Here is a 16,997-nt window from a genome sequence, read left to right on the forward strand (position 1 = left end):
TCCTGTTCACGCGTACAACGCCGCACATCCGACTCGCTAGGGACCGCGATGTATACACAAGCGGACATGAAAAGGTTGAGTAACACCAATAATACATAGGTTTACTGGACAAGAATACTGGACATGAAGGAAACCTTCCTTAATGCTACTGGGGCGCATCCACGCGAGATTAGGAAACACATTCCTGCGGAGGGAGCTGGTAGGAACGTTGAGTTGCTCGGTCAATGGCCAGGGTCAACGGCGGCGTGGTGTATTCCGCAAATATGGCCGACTGTGAGGGCGGGCACAAGCCGGCGTGAGTAGGTTAAACGTTGAGTTTTAGAAGGGCACCACGGGGTGACCAGCCCCTCCCCACCCAGCCCCACCCCTCCCACCCCCCACCCAGCCCCACCCTCCCCACCCAGGCCCTCCCCACCCAGCCCCTCCCCAACCTCCCCACCCTCCCCACCCTCCCCACCCAGCCCCTCCCTGCACGACGGACGGACGGACACAATAATCCCCTGTGGGCTGGTGTAACCAGGAGGTTCCTACCAGTATAACATTGCCGTAATATGATACACCTGGAGTAGCATTTGGGAACAGCTGTAATGGACATGGATGTAAATACTGCACTGAGTGTGGGTGGTTAATTTGCCAGGGTGGATATTTCATGGTCGGATATGCGACGTTGTACTGTCGAATTTTTTCATGCTTAAATCAAAATGAGCTAAAACTCCAATCGCTGTAACACTGGTAATGCAGTCAAATTTATATTCCATGATTTCAGTGTTAATTTCTATACAATATATATCCATCCATAACAGTGTGATTTATGAATGAGGTGAATTGTGTTTCTTTCAAATGTAATGTCTCGTCTTTTTAAAAAGTTCATGTAAAACTAATTTTTTACATACATATATAAAAGTGTGTTACATTTAAAAGCTAATTTTGTGTTCAGGATGATTTGTTATTTTTGTACACGAGCAAAAACGTAATTTTAACTACGCAAACCACTAACAATTGCACAGCTTACTCAAGTACTCCAGTTATTCTCCATTCACAAAGAAACGCCCTTAAACAATATAACAATTGCAATGTGAATTAAATATAAATTTTGTTTCCAAAAAACTGCGTACAGCACTAGATTTTCTCAACGCTGCAACACTCCTTCCATCACATTCAGATCCTCTGCTTTGCAATAAAAAAAAACTCCGCATGGCCGTTATTCTCTGGTTTAGAAGGCAATCCGGAACGTTGGACGCAACACCAAACCTGTTCCTGGTGTCAATCGTTACCCAAGTTCTAAACACACCCACACACACACCTCCTGTATTCTACGACGCACTCCCCCATCTCATACTTTAAGGTACAGCAAGGGGTTGGGGCAGTGCGTCTGACAATCAGGAGTATACGGTATATACCATTATGGAAGTTAATGGCCAATACAAACAGACACCTACGTATGTACGGGGACTCCTCTACTTACGAGTATCCGACTTACGAACTTTCAGAGATACGAACAAATCTGTCCGTATGTCCAGTTCGGACCGAGAGTCGAAAAGTTCAACCGCCGCGCAATAGACGGCGATGGTGGCATCTAAATCTGCAGCACGTGAATAACCAGTGGCATCTACATGAGATGATGCAACTTTTAAAGCCATTTCCCGTTTTTAGTGTACATGTCGTGCAAGATGTATGGAATCTCGATTTAAAGCTTTCGTGACTGCAGGGATTCATCTTCTTGGTTCTTTCGGTAAAGTCACGTAGAAGGGAAATAATAAAATAATAATATTATATTATTATAATAAAAAATTATAATGCTTTATTATTTTATTATTTTATTATGTTTTATTTTTATTCTTTTATTATTTCCCTTCTACGTGACTTTACCGAAAGAACCAAGAAGATGTATGGAATCGACAGGAGTAAAGTCGGGTCTTACGAACAAATCGACTTACGAACAGACCGCTGGAACCTAACTCGATTGTAAGTAGAGGAGTCCCTGTAAGTAGAACTTCGTTTGCACCACACGTAGCCGAACGTGCTAAAGGGTACGTTTCTCTTCGCTCTCACGGCCCCCCACAAGCGTGCGCATTCGCAAAACCAAAAAAAGCCTGATAAAAAAACTGGAAACTGTGCAAAGGAATTCATCTTCTTGGTTCTTTCGGTAAAGTCACATAGAAGGGAAATAATAAAATAATAAAAATAAAACAATCAAATAATTCTAACGACGTTTCGGCCACAACGCAAGCAGCCGTCCTCAGGTGAAGAACAGGTCTGTCGGAAAGTGTCTTCAGACGCTCCCCTTCCGACAGACCTGTTCTTCACCTGAGGACGGCTGCTTGCGTTGTGGCCGAAACGTCGTGAAAATTATTTTATTATGTTTTATTTGAATTATTTTATTATTTCCCTTCTACGTGACTTTACCGAAAGAACCAAGAAGATGAATCCCTGCAGTCACGAAAACTTTAAATCGAAATTGTGCCAAAGGAACACGGAGAGATGCACGCGCGTGGGAATTCCATTGAGACGCAGACAGATAAAACCACGCGGTTCGGAGAAACGCACGGAAGTTGAAGACACCATTCAACCCGTGAAGCAAGAATTGCCGCGGAGCGACAGCCAAGGAATTGGAGTGCGCCCGAGGGGTCATCGGTTCGAGGGACTTACCGAGGAGATGGAGTGATGAAATCGACGAGCATGCGGTCGCTGTAATGGATCGCGGGAGACGGTCACGTTGGGGGGGGGGGGTCTTCATACAGTAGTGGATTGATCAGCGTAGGGGCCTTCCCCAGACCGTTGTTGACCAGGCAGTTTGTTGCCACGTATCATGATCACAAGAACGAAATGAGGAGGGCTATTTGCCTGAAACGTTTCCTGTTGTTTATGTTTTCCCTTTTAAGGCCACAGCTTCCAGTTGAACCCCGACTGACCTCGAGAAATTACCGAGCCAAGAATTTCTGCCCTTTTTAAATCCTTTATATAAAGTTCACTTGCTTGCACGCTTACGACCGTGCAAATCTTTCGGTCGTTTTTTAACCCACTTCCCGTGATCCAATCGAGCTGACATTTTGCACACAGACTCGTTGTGCGTGACAATTAATTTTCGTGAAAACATTTTTCCAAAATTTTACACTGTTTAGGAAAAAAATAATTATATTTAATTACCAATTGCTTAATGGTGGCAGGCAATCATCTGACCCATAGGTGGCAGCCATCTCAAGCCAGAGGACGAGAGGACTCTAGCCGCCACGCATATAAAGGATTTATAGTGAAAAACTTTGTTTTTACGGGTTAATTTTTTGTATTTGGATTGTCAGCCAACACCGGTTACAACCCCAAGTGCACCTATTGTTCTCTTTTAGCCCAGCCCACCCCCCCCAACACGTTCCATTCATTGGCTACCATTCCGATAAGCACCTCCCCCCCTCAACTTGTATTTAAGAGCTTGTCTCTTGAAATTTTGCCTCGCTTGATACAATAAATTTAGCTGTGACGGTCCCACCTTGATGACGGAGACTTGTGTTGCCTCCGAAACGTCGTGATTTATTATTTTATTTCTATTATTATTTCTATAATATTTTATTTTATTATTTATTTTTACCTACGTGACTTTACCGAAAAAACCTAAGAGTATGAATCCTTGCAGTCACGAAAGCTTCAAATCTAGAAAGAATGTCTGTCTGTAACGCGCGTGACGTCACTCCACGTCGACCAGCCCCCCTCATTAATAATCATGAACAGGTGGGGTTCTCCACATGGACCCGCCCCCCCCCGTCATTAATAATCATGAACGGGTGACGTCACTCCGCATGAAGAAGGTGGAGCGGAAACGGAAATTTGTTTACGCAAATTACCTTTCATTTTGACCTTTTTTTACGTAAAGTAAAGCTAATAAAGAAATCAACGCAGCAACTAATATCACGAACCAATCAAGGCTGCGTGTCGCGCGCGTGACGTCACTCCACATGCCCCCCCCCTAATTAATATTCACGTGTGCCTGGATTTTTTTGACTCACGCAGAAGGTCCGAGCGGCTATGATAAAAAAATTTTACGTAAATTCGCTTTCGATTTTTCGTATCTTTGTAGAAGGTGAAGGCAGTTAATACTTCTACGCTGCATCGCAGGGCACTTGGTGCCTTTACGCTTCCAAATTATGCTACGATAAACACAACTCTGCTACTTTGTGCAGAAATTGTATCGAATTCCAATTGTTTTCAACCCCAGCGAGCGACAGCGGAAGATAAGTATCAGAGCAGTGGATTGCAAGTAATTTAACGTCCGTTAGGGGCTGTCCATAAATGACGTCACGCGATTTTGGACGATTTTTGAACCCCCCCTTCGTCACACGGCGTCACAAAAAGTCAGACCCCCCTCCCTCAAGTATGACGTCACAAAGCTCTGCCCCCCCCCCCCCAAAATAAAACATTCTTCAAATCGATTTAAACTGTCATTGTAGTGCGTATTCATTTAATGTGACGCTGCACTCCGATGTTGTATGAGAAAACATGTATTAAAAAGTATATTTAATTAAGTAGAACGTGTTGTCTATATTTATTTAAAGTTGCGCATTTTTACGTGACGTCACATTTCTCAAACCCCCCCCCCCCTCGTCACAAATGTCTGACCCCCCCCCCCCCCCCCAGGTGCGTGACATCATTTATGGACGGCCCCTTAAATACAGTGCTACTGTGATATTCCGTCAGGCGTTTCATGGCTTAGTTGCGTGCAACAACCGCTGCCATAAATGCAGTGCTGCGGTCAAATGCTGAGGTGTTTTACGACTTTCTTTAGTGCAACATTCACTGCCATTAATACAGTGCTACAGTGAAATGCAGTGAAGTGTTTGATGACGTTATTTTTTTTTCAATATTACGTGCCTTTACATCGAGACAAAATAAAATTATACCGGGAGACAATTCTATTCGTAACTCTAATGCTTCTCTTTGGTCTTCGTTATTTGCCAAGTTACTTCAGACAGTATCAGCGCACTACTTTGTTCACTCTCCGCTATCAAGCGTCCATCGGTGAAGATCAATTTGTCAGTTAACAGCTTCAGGTGATTTGAAAACAGTGCCGAAGTGAAGTTACGGGCTTTTTCAAATTATACAGCCAAAGAGATTGGTACTAATAGGGGTTTTTCCCCCTTTTTTTCTGGCAAGAAAAAACTGACACCTTTTGCAAGGAATCATGTTTACATGAACCACAATACTTGCAGTCAAATGCAAACCAAAAACAATACTCTGATAATGTATGCATTGTCCTTGAAACTGATTGGTCCACACCAGAGACAGCTTTCTTTAGAGCCTAGTCTCATATGGTGTTCGACCAGATGACGCCAAAAGGCATTTGACTGCAAGTATTGTGGTTAATGTAAACATGATTCCTCGCAAAAGGTGTCAGTTTTGTTGCCAGAAAAAAGGGGAAAACCCCTATTAGTATATTTTGGTACTGGAAAAGGAGGTCCCATGAAGAAATTAACCCGTAAAAACAAAGTTTTTCACTATAAATCCTTTACATGCGTGGCGGCTAGAGTCCTCTCGTCCTCTGGCTTGAGATGGCTGCCACCTATGGGTCAGATGATTGCCTGCCACCATTAAGCAATTGGTAATTAAATATAAAAAAAAAATTCCTAAAAAGTGTAAAAATGTGGAAAAAAAATTTTCACGAAAATAAATTGTCACGCACAACGAGTCTGTGTGCAAAATGTCAGCTCGATTGGATCACGGGAAGTGGGTTAAAAAACGACCGTAAGATTTGCACGGTCGTAAGCGCGCAAGCAAGCAAGCAAGTGAACTTAATATAAAGGATTTAAAAATAGATTGTTGTTCGCCTTTACAACCGAGGCGAAATCGTCTTCATCCCCGAGAATCAACCGAGCTCCAAGTGATGTCACTCTTCCTTTCGTACTGAAACGATGACAAGTTACGATAATTCCCGCGTATGCGATGACGATCAACAAGTCGCAGGGTCAGACTTTTGAAAGTTTTGGCATTTATCTCAATGGACCCGTATTTTCCCATGGTCAGTTGTACGTGGCTCTGTCGAGATCTAAATATTCTCAGCGGATCAAAGTGTTCGTCAAGCATAGCCAACTGCAGGGAAACCCTTTGAACAGTGATAAGAGATTCACACAAAATATCGTATACCGAGAAATCGTCCAAAGTCCTTAATTTAATTTCATAAGTTAAGAAAATGTTCTTTATGTGCTACATTTCCTAATACAATTAACAATCGTACTCTTAGGTTTTTTCGGTAAAGTCACGTAGGTAAAACAATTAAATGTAAATTAATAAAATAATAGAAATAAAATTATTTTATTTCTATTATTACTTTTATTAATTTTAATTAATTTTTTTTACCTACGTGACTTTACCGAAAAAACCTAAGAGTATGAATCCTTGCAGACACGAAAGCTTCAAATCTAGAATTAACAATCACACAATAAAACGTTAATTTGCATCTTTAATATTACAGCTTCCGTCCTCGGATGGGCTAACAAGCTAGTATATATATACCGAGCACTCTGCACGGGTTAAGGAGTTAGCTGCTCAGTTTAATGGGGGCTAAACTTAAAACATGTTCTTGGGACAGAGTTCGCGGATGTCGGAGACCATCCGCGCTTAAGAGAAGTCGAGGTGGCCGAGATTAGAACCGGCACGGCTAAGATCCTGGGTTAGAATCCAGGCAGCCGCCCATGATTGATCAGAGTTCTCAAGCGTAAGAAGCTGATGATGGTCTCAGACAAATCACCCAATGACCGCACACCCCCCCCCCCCCCGCATTTAATTAAATTTGGTTCTGCACTCAAATTGCTCGATTCCCAGCTCTCAGAAGAATTTAAAATCAAATTTTGACCGCCGTGCGAAATGTAAGTGCTGCCACCTACTGCATGCAACGTAAAAACTCACTGTCGTCAACACTGCCCGAAGAAAAACCAATATGAATGAATGCATTAATAGGCGACGTTTCTGGAAATTGTTCTTGTGCACCATTGCCAACGCAGCATCATCATCACCACCACCACCACCAAATAATTAGAATGCTACAGAGGTCGCTTGAAGGGATCTCGGTGGCAGCTCTGTAGGATCCACTTCTGCGGGCCGTTCTCTAACATGAAGGGGTGGTGCACTGCTCTGCGAAAATTCGACTATCGGCGACGCGGCACAAGACAAGCAATGAACACGCACCGTGCACCGCTGACACACACCACAAATACTAACCACGCACCGCGGACACACACCCTGAACGCACACCACGGACACGCACCGCGCACCATAAACACGCACCGCGCACCACGTGTACAGCATGGTAGTTTGTTTATTCACCATTTTTATTGACAGTGTGATCCTGCATCTCAATGTGAGTGTATTGAAACAAGCGTCAGCTCTCGTATTAGGCCGCCGGAGGTGAACGAGATGGAATAGAAAGGTCTCAATGAGCCCCCCCCCACAGCCCCTTCCCAAAAAAACCCACACACACACACCGTGCAAAAGCCGAGCGGGGAGTGTGCGCGGGACGGTGTGCTTATCGTTGTCGTGACGCGCGCGGGATGTGCGTGAACCAGCGTCGCGCGCACGCGAGTCTGGTTGATGGGGGGGGGGGGGGGATTTCAAACGGTGACGCTCGCGACGGGAGATTCGGCGAGAGAGCACGCGGTGCGGCAAAACAATTACACAAAAGCGTTATTGACAACAACACGATTTAGGCAAAGATGCATTCTTATAAAAAAAAATTACGTACACTTATATACAGGGCATGGCAAACATCGTGTCAAAATTCAACAATTGCCGCCGCGTGTGCGTTGCGGCGTGTGCGAGTGCGCGTGTCGTTTTTCACAACGGTGGCAAAGACGTGAAGGCGTTCTCCAGTTTTTGTTTTGCCACAGCCACGCGGGTCGGGGGGGGGGGGGTTCATCGGCGTTCCCCGTCGCGACGATCGTGCGCGCGCGCGCCGACGGGCGGAGCGGGCCGCCGGCGCTCGAGAGGTTTTTTGCACGCCGCAACTGCGAACCCGGCGACCCGAGTTCGATTACACCCAACCACGGGTGGCAGCGGTGGCACAGCGGAATGCCCGCTGCAAACTCTGAACTCGGCACGTCAGAGTTCGATTCCCAGCCACGATCGACTTCGGTGGTGAAGTGTGGCCGCTATCAACGAACGGACTACGTGTGCCGACTTTGTCCCCCTCGGTGGCAAAGTTGACAACACTGCACAAGGCACTCTCGTTTTAGGCTGAGTCAACCTATAACAGGGGTTAGAGGCCACTTCAGGCCGACTAAACGGGGCAGCGGAGGGCAATACAGCAAAAATCCAAAGTTGTACTGTACTATGCTCACGCGTGTATGCTCACCGCCTTCACTGACCCAAACTAACCAGGAGTGGCGAAGTATGGTCAAACAACCCCCACGACCGGACACGGTGTGGCGAGGCCCTCATCCGGCAGCGGACCAACTGTGGGACCGTGAACGTCTTATACCGACGTTCGCTCACGGACGGAAGATTCAGCGATACGAAACGTGAAAACTGGAAAGCGCCCCGTGTCACTTAAGAGCTATTGCAAATCCGATTCTAAACTAAGTGTAAAGTCACACGAGTGCTGTTTCTGATTGGGTGGCACCGCACAGACCATGTGGATTCCTTCTTTAAAAGGCGACCGGGTCTCTCGGCGTAGCGAGCCCTTTCCATATGCCTGCTGTTACAATTCATTAATGAGCTAAAACGTGTTTCTTTTTTTAAATACACACACCGTTACATTATTCACGTAGAGTGGCAAACCAAAGTGTGCAACACCGCGAAGGGTTTAAGTTCGCTCGAGCAGATTCTAAGGCGATACAGCAAAGGCGTTTTTGAAATATCTGCAGGTATTGTATTTTTTGCGATTAAAAGATGTCATCATCTCTGCCAAGTTCTTCTTTTGACGAATAAAGAACCCCCCCCCCCCCTTTTCTATAACTCATGGCGTTGTGTTCAGTAGTCGCCAAGCTAGTGGCACACATTCCGAAGCGTACTTACGATGAAAAATGCCAGCTTAACGGTTCATTTTTATTTCCTCCAAAGCCTTAATATCCTTAAAGTGCTATTAACTAATTAAATAGAACGGTGTCCTTTAAAGCATTTAATGTATTATTGGAATTTTTTGCGTTTTATTTTTGTTAAATAGCGCAATGGTGAACATTTAAGCTGTTAAGCAATAGAAGCATCCTGGATCCTGTCTGTGTGGAACGTAAATAATTGCCCATAAAATGTGGTTATTCGTTGTCCAAGGACACGTTTTTTTGTATGTTTTCATTCTTTTATAAATACGCGCATTAAAAAAAAAGCCATTTCACAGGCAGAGGGACCAACCTAAAACGATAACCTTGGAATGTATTATTATTTCTAACGTCATCTCCGTTTCAAGCGTTGTGTTTTAACACGGACAGCTCTTGCACACATGCGCAATGCATATGCAAGCTTCTCTTACAGCCTCTATAAAAGCGGTATGAAAATGTTACAAATATTTTTTGTGATCGCCTATTGAATAAAAAATTAAAACCCCCCATAAGGCTCATCGAAGCGCGATATTGCGCACCATAATTCATCGCGCTTTCGATCCTCGACGCATTCCCCTCTTCTGCTATTTTCGCAACGCAGGTGAAGTCCACTGATGCCAGTGCATTAACACAAAAACAGTTCCATCGACGCGCATCGAACCCAAACCCCTCGCTCGCTCGATCGCGCGCGGGAGACGAGCAGGAGATGCGCGGTACTCGACGACATTCTAGCGTAGAACGCGTGTCGCCAAAACAAACCTTCAAGTCGTCAAACCGCGACAGAGGCGTCAGAGCGGGCTCGCAACCACGTCCCAGCGAGCGGCTCGCACAGCTTCGCGGCCGGCCGTCTCGCTCGACTCAAGTCCCTCTCCGCTGACGTCGCTTCTCCGTCCGTCCGTCCTCCGCCGTCTCGGCCAGAGCACGCGGCGTCGGTAACGTCCATCCGGTGGCCCTGAACTTCAGCAGAAGAACACCTGCTCGGAGCTGCCAGTCTCGGGCCCGTCCTGGTTCAGAGGAGGTCCTGTTCCACCGACGGCAGCGGTGGCGGCGGCGGTGGTGGCGGCGGTGGTGGTGCCAGGGTGGGGACTACCACCACCTCCCGCAACCTTGAGGCCAGACGGCGGCAACATCGGACGTTTCGTCGGAGCCGCCGTGACGTTGGTGCCCGAGAAATTTGGCGGCTTGGTCTGCCTCGGCATGGTGCCGTGGAGTGACACATCTGGCGAGGGGAGGGGAGGGAGGAGGGTCGCGTTTGAGAATACACATTGTTATCGTTTGGCTCGCATGATTTACACATCATGGGATTTAATTTGATAACCTCATCACGCTGGCGAGTGCGGGATGGTGAATGGGGAGAAGCCCCCCAAAGGGGCCGGTTCAGATAACGCTCGCCACCGACATTAACCCTGGCCAAGAATAGAGCTGGGATCACCAGGTGCCCTAGCGCAGTGCGCGTAATCCCCGAGTCGCCACCACGCCCCAACAACAATAACAACATCGTCCGGCAACGGAGTTTCCAGATCCCCTTTTTCAGGAGGGTCCTGCAAAGAGGATATTTGGTTCTTTCCTACCCAGATTAAACCAAGGATGCATACGAGGCGGATAGAGCAGGCAGGTCGCAAAACCTGCTTGCTGTACTGAAATGAAGACCCACAACGGACCGACCACTGCGTTAAACGATTCTGCCCACCCTCCGATTCCTGGGTTGAAGGCAAAATGATGGACAAATGTGTATTTCACAAACTCAGTAGGGGGATATATTAAATATATGAATAAGAAGTAAATTACGTATGTATGTAGAACTTCTTTTGCACCGTACGTAGCCAACCGTGCTGATTGAAGGTCCGGGGGAAGGACAACAAACTAAACACAAAAAGCAGTTCTAAAGAAATTAGTTTTCAATCTAGATTTAAAAGTGCATAGCTCCAGTGGCTTCCTAGTATCAGAAGGAAGAGCATTCCAGACGGCTGCAGAAGCGCATCTGAAAGCGCACAATACAGTGACCATCATTGCTCCAAGGCCATCCAAAAGCTGCTGCGAGGATGATCGGAGCTCGCGTGATGGTTATGCTCCTTGCTCCCTTATATCTGCATCAATCGGGGGTACATTATATACATACATCAATAGGGTATATATTATATACATAATAAAGGGCACACTCACCCTGTGCGGAGCTTGAGTTCGACGGCTCTCTCAGGCTGTGATGCTTGCTCTTGCCAAACTTATCTTTGTCCTTATCCTGGGTGAGGTTAGAGCAGAGACAAGCGGACACACAGGCCAGAAGACAAAAAAAGACAGGCAGGCAGGCAGACACAGACACAGCAAACGCGTTAGCTTGTTTCGGCCCGTCAGCTGCTACACAGATACAATAAATGGGTTAGCTTGTTTTGACCCGTTAGCTGCTGCTGATGCTGATGGTGCTGGCGATCAACTCTGCACAGGACAGGAGGAGCACCAATGAGAACCACCCGCTGCGCAAGGGTTCATGGCCGAACCGCTGGGCTCCAGCCGGGCGCCCCTCTCATACTCGACTCTGGACAGGTTGCGCCGGTTTTCTTTTCAAAATGTCCACGTCTCCCCTTGTAAAATAGACTTAGTCATCTTGATTCAGTAATGATGATGACTTCAACTTGTAACGAGCCGTACAGCATTCGCTCCTCCACGACTCTTGAGATGCAAGGAATCAGAAAAGCAGGAAGGCAGCAACGCGGTGAGCTGCCACCAACAATCGCCCAAGCTCTGCGGTTCTCTATATATTAAGGTGTTTAATTCTAGATTTGAAGCTTTCGTGACTGCAAGGAATCATATTCTTAGGTTTTTTCGGTAAAGTCACGTAGGTAAAACATCAAAATTAATGAAAATAAAATAAAATAAAAACAAAAATCACGACGTTTCGGAGGCAACACAAGTCTCCGTCATCAGGTGGGACCGTCACAGCCAGATTAGCTGCATCAAGTGTGACGGTCCCACCTGATGACGGAGACTTGTGTTGCCTCCGAAACGTCGTGATTTTTGTTTTTTATTTTATTTTCATTAATTTTGATGTTTTACCTACGTGACTTTACCGAAAAAACCTAAGAATATTAAGGTGTTTGTCGGTCAATGCATGAGTGTTACTTATTGTATTAACGAGCCCTCACTGGTTAAAACATGCTGGCAACTCAGCCCATCAACATAATCCTACTGGGGTCAATACAATTAACAGCCACTGTGCGAATTCCAGTATTGTATTCGTGGATGCCCTTGGGACTCGCTGGTGGGATAGGCCCTAGTCCCTGAGGATGCCTTGGGACTCACGTCAGAGGTCGCAATCGGGTACCCGATACCCGTACCCTACCCGATACCCGGCTACCCGTATCCAGCCGGGTACGGGTACCCGTTTGCGACCCTGGTGCGGCCGGGTACGGGTAGGCCGTGAGTCACTGGTGAGTAACCGTTTGTCACTCATTTCCCAACGTCTTGTCTCTTCTCACAATTCAAGTTCCTAGAATCAACCCACCCGCGCCTGCAACATGGCTTCATCCCAGAGGTCGCAATCGGGTACCCATACCCGTACCCTACCCGATACCCGGCCGGGTACGGGTAGCCGGGTATCGGGTACGGGTACCCGTTTGCGACCCTGGTGCGGCCGGGTACGGGTAAGGAATCGAAACCCGTTTGCGACCTCTGACTCACGTATTTAGCACGTGGGAGGAGCCTGTAGGAATCGAAGCGCGCTGGTCCACAACCAACAGGGTGGGCAGGCCTTCATCGACAACGGCTCGCGAGTTATACCACGCACACCATACCTTGTCCTTGTCTTTATCCTTGACCTTGCCTCCTCCCTCGGCCAGGAGCTTCTTGGGGATCTGCTGCACCACATCCGTGGGCTTGAGGCTCTGGTTGGTGGCGCTGACCAGATGCTGGGGGATGCGGTAGCTCCCGTACGTGGGGTTGCGTCCGAACGTCGAGGCGTTGCTCTCCTCGCGGTGCAGGGAAGTTCCGGAGACGGACGAACCGCCGCTGCCGCCGACGCCGCCGCCGCCGCCGGCGCCACCGCCGGCTCGGACGCCGGGGTAGGGCGGAGGAGCGAGCGCAGGTTCCAGCTCGATTCCACCGACGTCCCCATCTCCGATGCTGAAGCTCGCCGAATGGTGGTGGTGATGCTGCTGCTGGTGATTGCTTCCGCCGCCGCCGCCGCCGCCTCCTTCGCTCGTCAAGTCACCCAGGAAACTGTTGGAGCGAGATGAGCGTCCCGTCTGGAGGACACACAGAGGACGGGCGCGAGAGTTCGAGGTGGGATTTCGGGTGGCCGGCGCCGCGCCAGTGTAACGGTCGGCACACACTGGACCCAGAAGGCCGCCGGTTCGAGTTGATATCGTGGCGCGGCAGTTAAAAGCAACGGTGCAGGTTTATTTAAATCACCTGGCCCCTGTCCATGGAGGGAGTGCTGCAAATAGGTGCGCCGCACGTACGCTATCAGCAGGTCGTGTGAGTGTGTGTGGTGGGCGAAGCGGTAGTGTAGCGCTACGAAACATGGCAACCCGAGTTCGATTCCCGCTCACGGCCAACACCAGTGACGATTATCTGAACCGGTCCTGGGCCTTCCCCAGGTCAACTTAACGAGTACCTGTTATGTGGTGTAAACATCGCCACTGGGGAGACAAACGCAGTCGGGCATGGTGTTGGCCACCCACCCCCTCGTGTGCCGTGCCGGCCTTCATAGGTGCTCCCTAACAACACTCGCCCCCCACCAGTCTGTTACAGGCGAAACGGAGATCTGTCTTTGTTCTGCGGTGGGTTAAAGTGTGGGTCCTCCCAAGACGTGTGACTAGCGTGTCGGACAAAATACCCTGGAGAGAGAGGGGGGTGGCGGCGCTCTCCAGCGCGCTCCCCCGAACAGTGGCGACCTTTCCACGGGCAGCGGCGCGGGCAGAGCAATTCCGGCGCTGACTGCACCCCAACCTGTCATCGTTGTTCGTGTGGCGCAACCGAACCGGCCGCCGGCGCCGCGACCGGCCGCTCGCGCGACCCGCGCTACACATCGACGCGACCGCCGCGACACGAACCTTGGCGCCGTCGTGCGTCTCCGCGAGGCCCTGCTTGCGCTGCTGCAGGCGGCTCTGCAGGGTTTCGAGCCGCTGGCGCTCGCGTTCGACGGTGCGCTGGCTGTCACGCAGGTGCTCGAGGTCGCGCTGGTAGTCCTCGCGCTGCTGCTGCAGCTCCAGCCGGTTGCGCTCGGACTCCTCGCGGGCGCGGCGGCTCTCCTCCTCCTGGTTCCGCAGAGATCGCTGGCGCTCCTCCAGCACCCGCTGCTGCTGCACCTGTGGTGGAACACGGTGGGGGTGGGGTGGGGGTGATGGGACACGGGGGCAGAGAGAGATTAAGAGGGGGGGGGGGGGCACGGGTGCAGTGCAGTGGATAGGTGGTGGCGGTGGTGACGGTGAAGACAATGGGGATGGTGGTGACAATGATGGCCATGGTAGAAACAGTATCGATGTGGACGACGACGACGACGACAATGCGGACATTAAGTGTTGCAGGCGGAGGGAAAGACAATCTCCGGACGGGCGGACATACGGACGCACAAGCAAACAAAACTCAACACGTCTTTAAATCCACCCCATGCACCCCATCGCCGCTTAGTTTAACACAACGAACGACGCCGACAATGGCGGCGAGGACAACAGAGCCCTTGCGACGACGACGCTGGCGCCGCCGACGCGCCCGAAACCGCCGCGTGGTGCTGCGCTGCAGCTCGCCTGCTTGTGCTCCCACTGCTGCTGCTCGCGCTGCAGCTCGGCCTTGCGGCGCTGCACGCTCGCCAGCTCCTCGCGCTGCTTCTCCATGTTGCGCTGCTTCTCGTGCTCCAGGAAGAGGCTGCCGGGCCGCGGCGCCCGGCTGCCCTCACGCTCGAAGAAGCGCTGCAGCTCCAGCGCCGAGTCCTGGCGGCTTACCGCCACCTGGGGGAGGGGGGGGGTCAAAGGGCACAAGCGAACGCACACACGCGTGTGAATGTGCACGCACGTCGTGACTTCACCCCATTGTGTTTAGTTTCTTGTCCTTCCCCCCGCACCTCCGATTAGCACGGTTAGCTATGTACGATGTCAACATACATTGTTACACGCGCGATGCGACGAGAAGGCCTCTAGGAAGGGAAGAAAGAAGCAGGTGTACTGTACGCGCGAGTGATCCTCCCTACCTCGATTGATGCTGTTATGAAAAAATACGACTTCGAATTTCATCAGAATTTTTGGACGTAACTAGTTCAAGTGATTGATGATGATGATGGCAGCTCCAGCCTCCGCTGCACCATGCTCGTGAAAGTGAGGGATGATGGGTAATGGGCGGGATGGGGCGGGTTACAGCGTTCACGCCGGGCACAGTGGACAAAGCTGTGGACGCCGGCAACGGCGAGGCAGCAAAAGGATGCCAGGCGTTGGCGCCGGCCTCGCCGTGCCGGCCTTCAATAGGCGTCCGCTCACGGCACTCGCCCCAACGGCGCGCGTAGGCTCCGAGGGGGATCTTTTGTCTTTGCGTGTGGCGGTGGAAGCAAGGCCGGGAATGTTGTTTCCAGCTTGCGAAGCATCGGGCGAACGTCTCTTTCAACCGAGGATGAATGGGGGGGGGTGTGGTAGCAGGGGCGTGGGGGTCACGATAGCTCCCGTAAAGATGATCCGATATGAATGGGGGCAACGGTAGAAAGTCGTTGCTGCCGCGAAGGGGACTTTCCCTACGCTCCCACCGCAGAAAACTCTGGCCGAGACGATACACAACCCCGTTCAGGGTCATAGTTGCGATCTGGAGGCACGGTCCATTTTTCCATGCGTTTGTACACGAGGCCGGTGTCGCCGGCAGGGACACAGCAAGCGCCCCAACGTCCCCCACGTGACCCCTTTCCGTCACGGAACACCCGTGTGGCGCGCACGCCGATCGTCCCCGAGGCGTTTTCCTGCTCACCTTCAGGATGTCCACCAGGCCCTTGAGCTTGGCGATGTGCATCAGCAGCTGGAGCAGAGGAGGAAATGGGGCACACTTTTAGAATTCAGCCCTTTTACATTCAATCCACTGCTGGACCAAGCCCCCGCACCCCCCCCCCCCCACCACATCGAGTTGCGGGATTTTGTTTGACCATACTTCACCGTTCTGGTCAATGCGGCTTTGGCGAAAAGGAGGCACCCAGGACCGGTTCGGATATCACTCACCACCGAAATTTAACTCGGGTCACGAGTTTCACAGCGCAGTGCTGCAACGACTGTGCCAAACCCCTTCCACCTCTCGGCGCCACGGTTAACATTCACAGCCCTCCGTCAGTGTACTCGCTGGATGAAGGCCTCACCCACTGCATGCTTGGCATTGCGGGGGTTGGTTTCTTTGACCATACTTCACCCACGCTTGTTAAGAGTGGGGTTGGTGAAGGGAGGGAGGGGGAGCCCAGAACCAGTTCAACGATAGCTCACGTCTGACGTGGCCATGGCTGCGAATCGAACCCCGGTTTGTCCGAGGCCACGGAGCTGCTTTTAAGCACAGCGGGGCATCAGTTAGCCCAGTGGTTCGTAAACTTTTATTGCAGCCTTGCACCGCTTTGGTTCTCAACCGTAAAACAATGTTTAATGTGAATAAATATACAGGGTTTGATGAAACAAAGTGAGTTGTACTTACGTGCCCGTGCTTAATTTGTGTTTTCGATGATTTAGCCTCTAAAAAAATTATCTGGCCATGTCTTGCACCCCCAGAAAGGGCATCTCGCACCCCCAGCGGATGCGTGCACCCCAGGTTAGGAACCGCCGAGTAAGCCCAAACGCGTCCGTGCTGCTCAATCACCAACCTCATGCTTTATATTTTTACGTTAACGATCACTTTGTGAGTTGGACCTCAACAGATAAACCGGGACGAGCAACTTCTGGCTTTGTGTAAGGGTGCGTGCAAGGGCGGCTATGAACTCCATTTGCACGTTAGGCTAAGCAACTTGCAAGCTCGTAACAGAACACGGCAGGGAAGTAT

At 49.9% G+C, this 16,997-nt stretch overlaps 1 protein-coding gene across 1 annotated transcript in view; it reads right to left on the reverse strand.

Moving 5' to 3' along the window:
* Positions 1 to 7,284: 7,284 nt before the first annotated feature.
* LOC144949345 (rho guanine nucleotide exchange factor 28-like) overlaps positions 7,285 to 16,997 on the reverse strand; it is a 66,093-nt gene continuing 56,380 nt past the window's right edge. The window contains exons 25-30 of the mRNA XM_078879319.1: positions 15,954 to 16,001; positions 14,756 to 14,956; positions 14,063 to 14,317; positions 12,803 to 13,252; positions 11,178 to 11,253; positions 7,285 to 10,233 (exon numbers count right to left, since the gene is read on the reverse strand). Coding sequence (XP_078735445.1) covers positions 9,974 to 10,233; positions 11,178 to 11,253; positions 12,803 to 13,252; positions 14,063 to 14,317; positions 14,756 to 14,956; positions 15,954 to 16,001 — 1,290 coding nt within the window. The 3' untranslated portion in view covers positions 7,285 to 9,973. The remainder of the gene's footprint in view (positions 10,234 to 11,177; positions 11,254 to 12,802; positions 13,253 to 14,062; positions 14,318 to 14,755; positions 14,957 to 15,953; positions 16,002 to 16,997) is intronic.

Source organism: Lampetra fluviatilis, chromosome 53 (assembly GCF_964198595.1).
Source record: "Lampetra fluviatilis chromosome 53, kcLamFluv1.1, whole genome shotgun sequence".
Lineage (NCBI taxonomy): Eukaryota > Metazoa > Chordata > Hyperoartia > Petromyzontiformes > Petromyzontidae > Lampetra > Lampetra fluviatilis.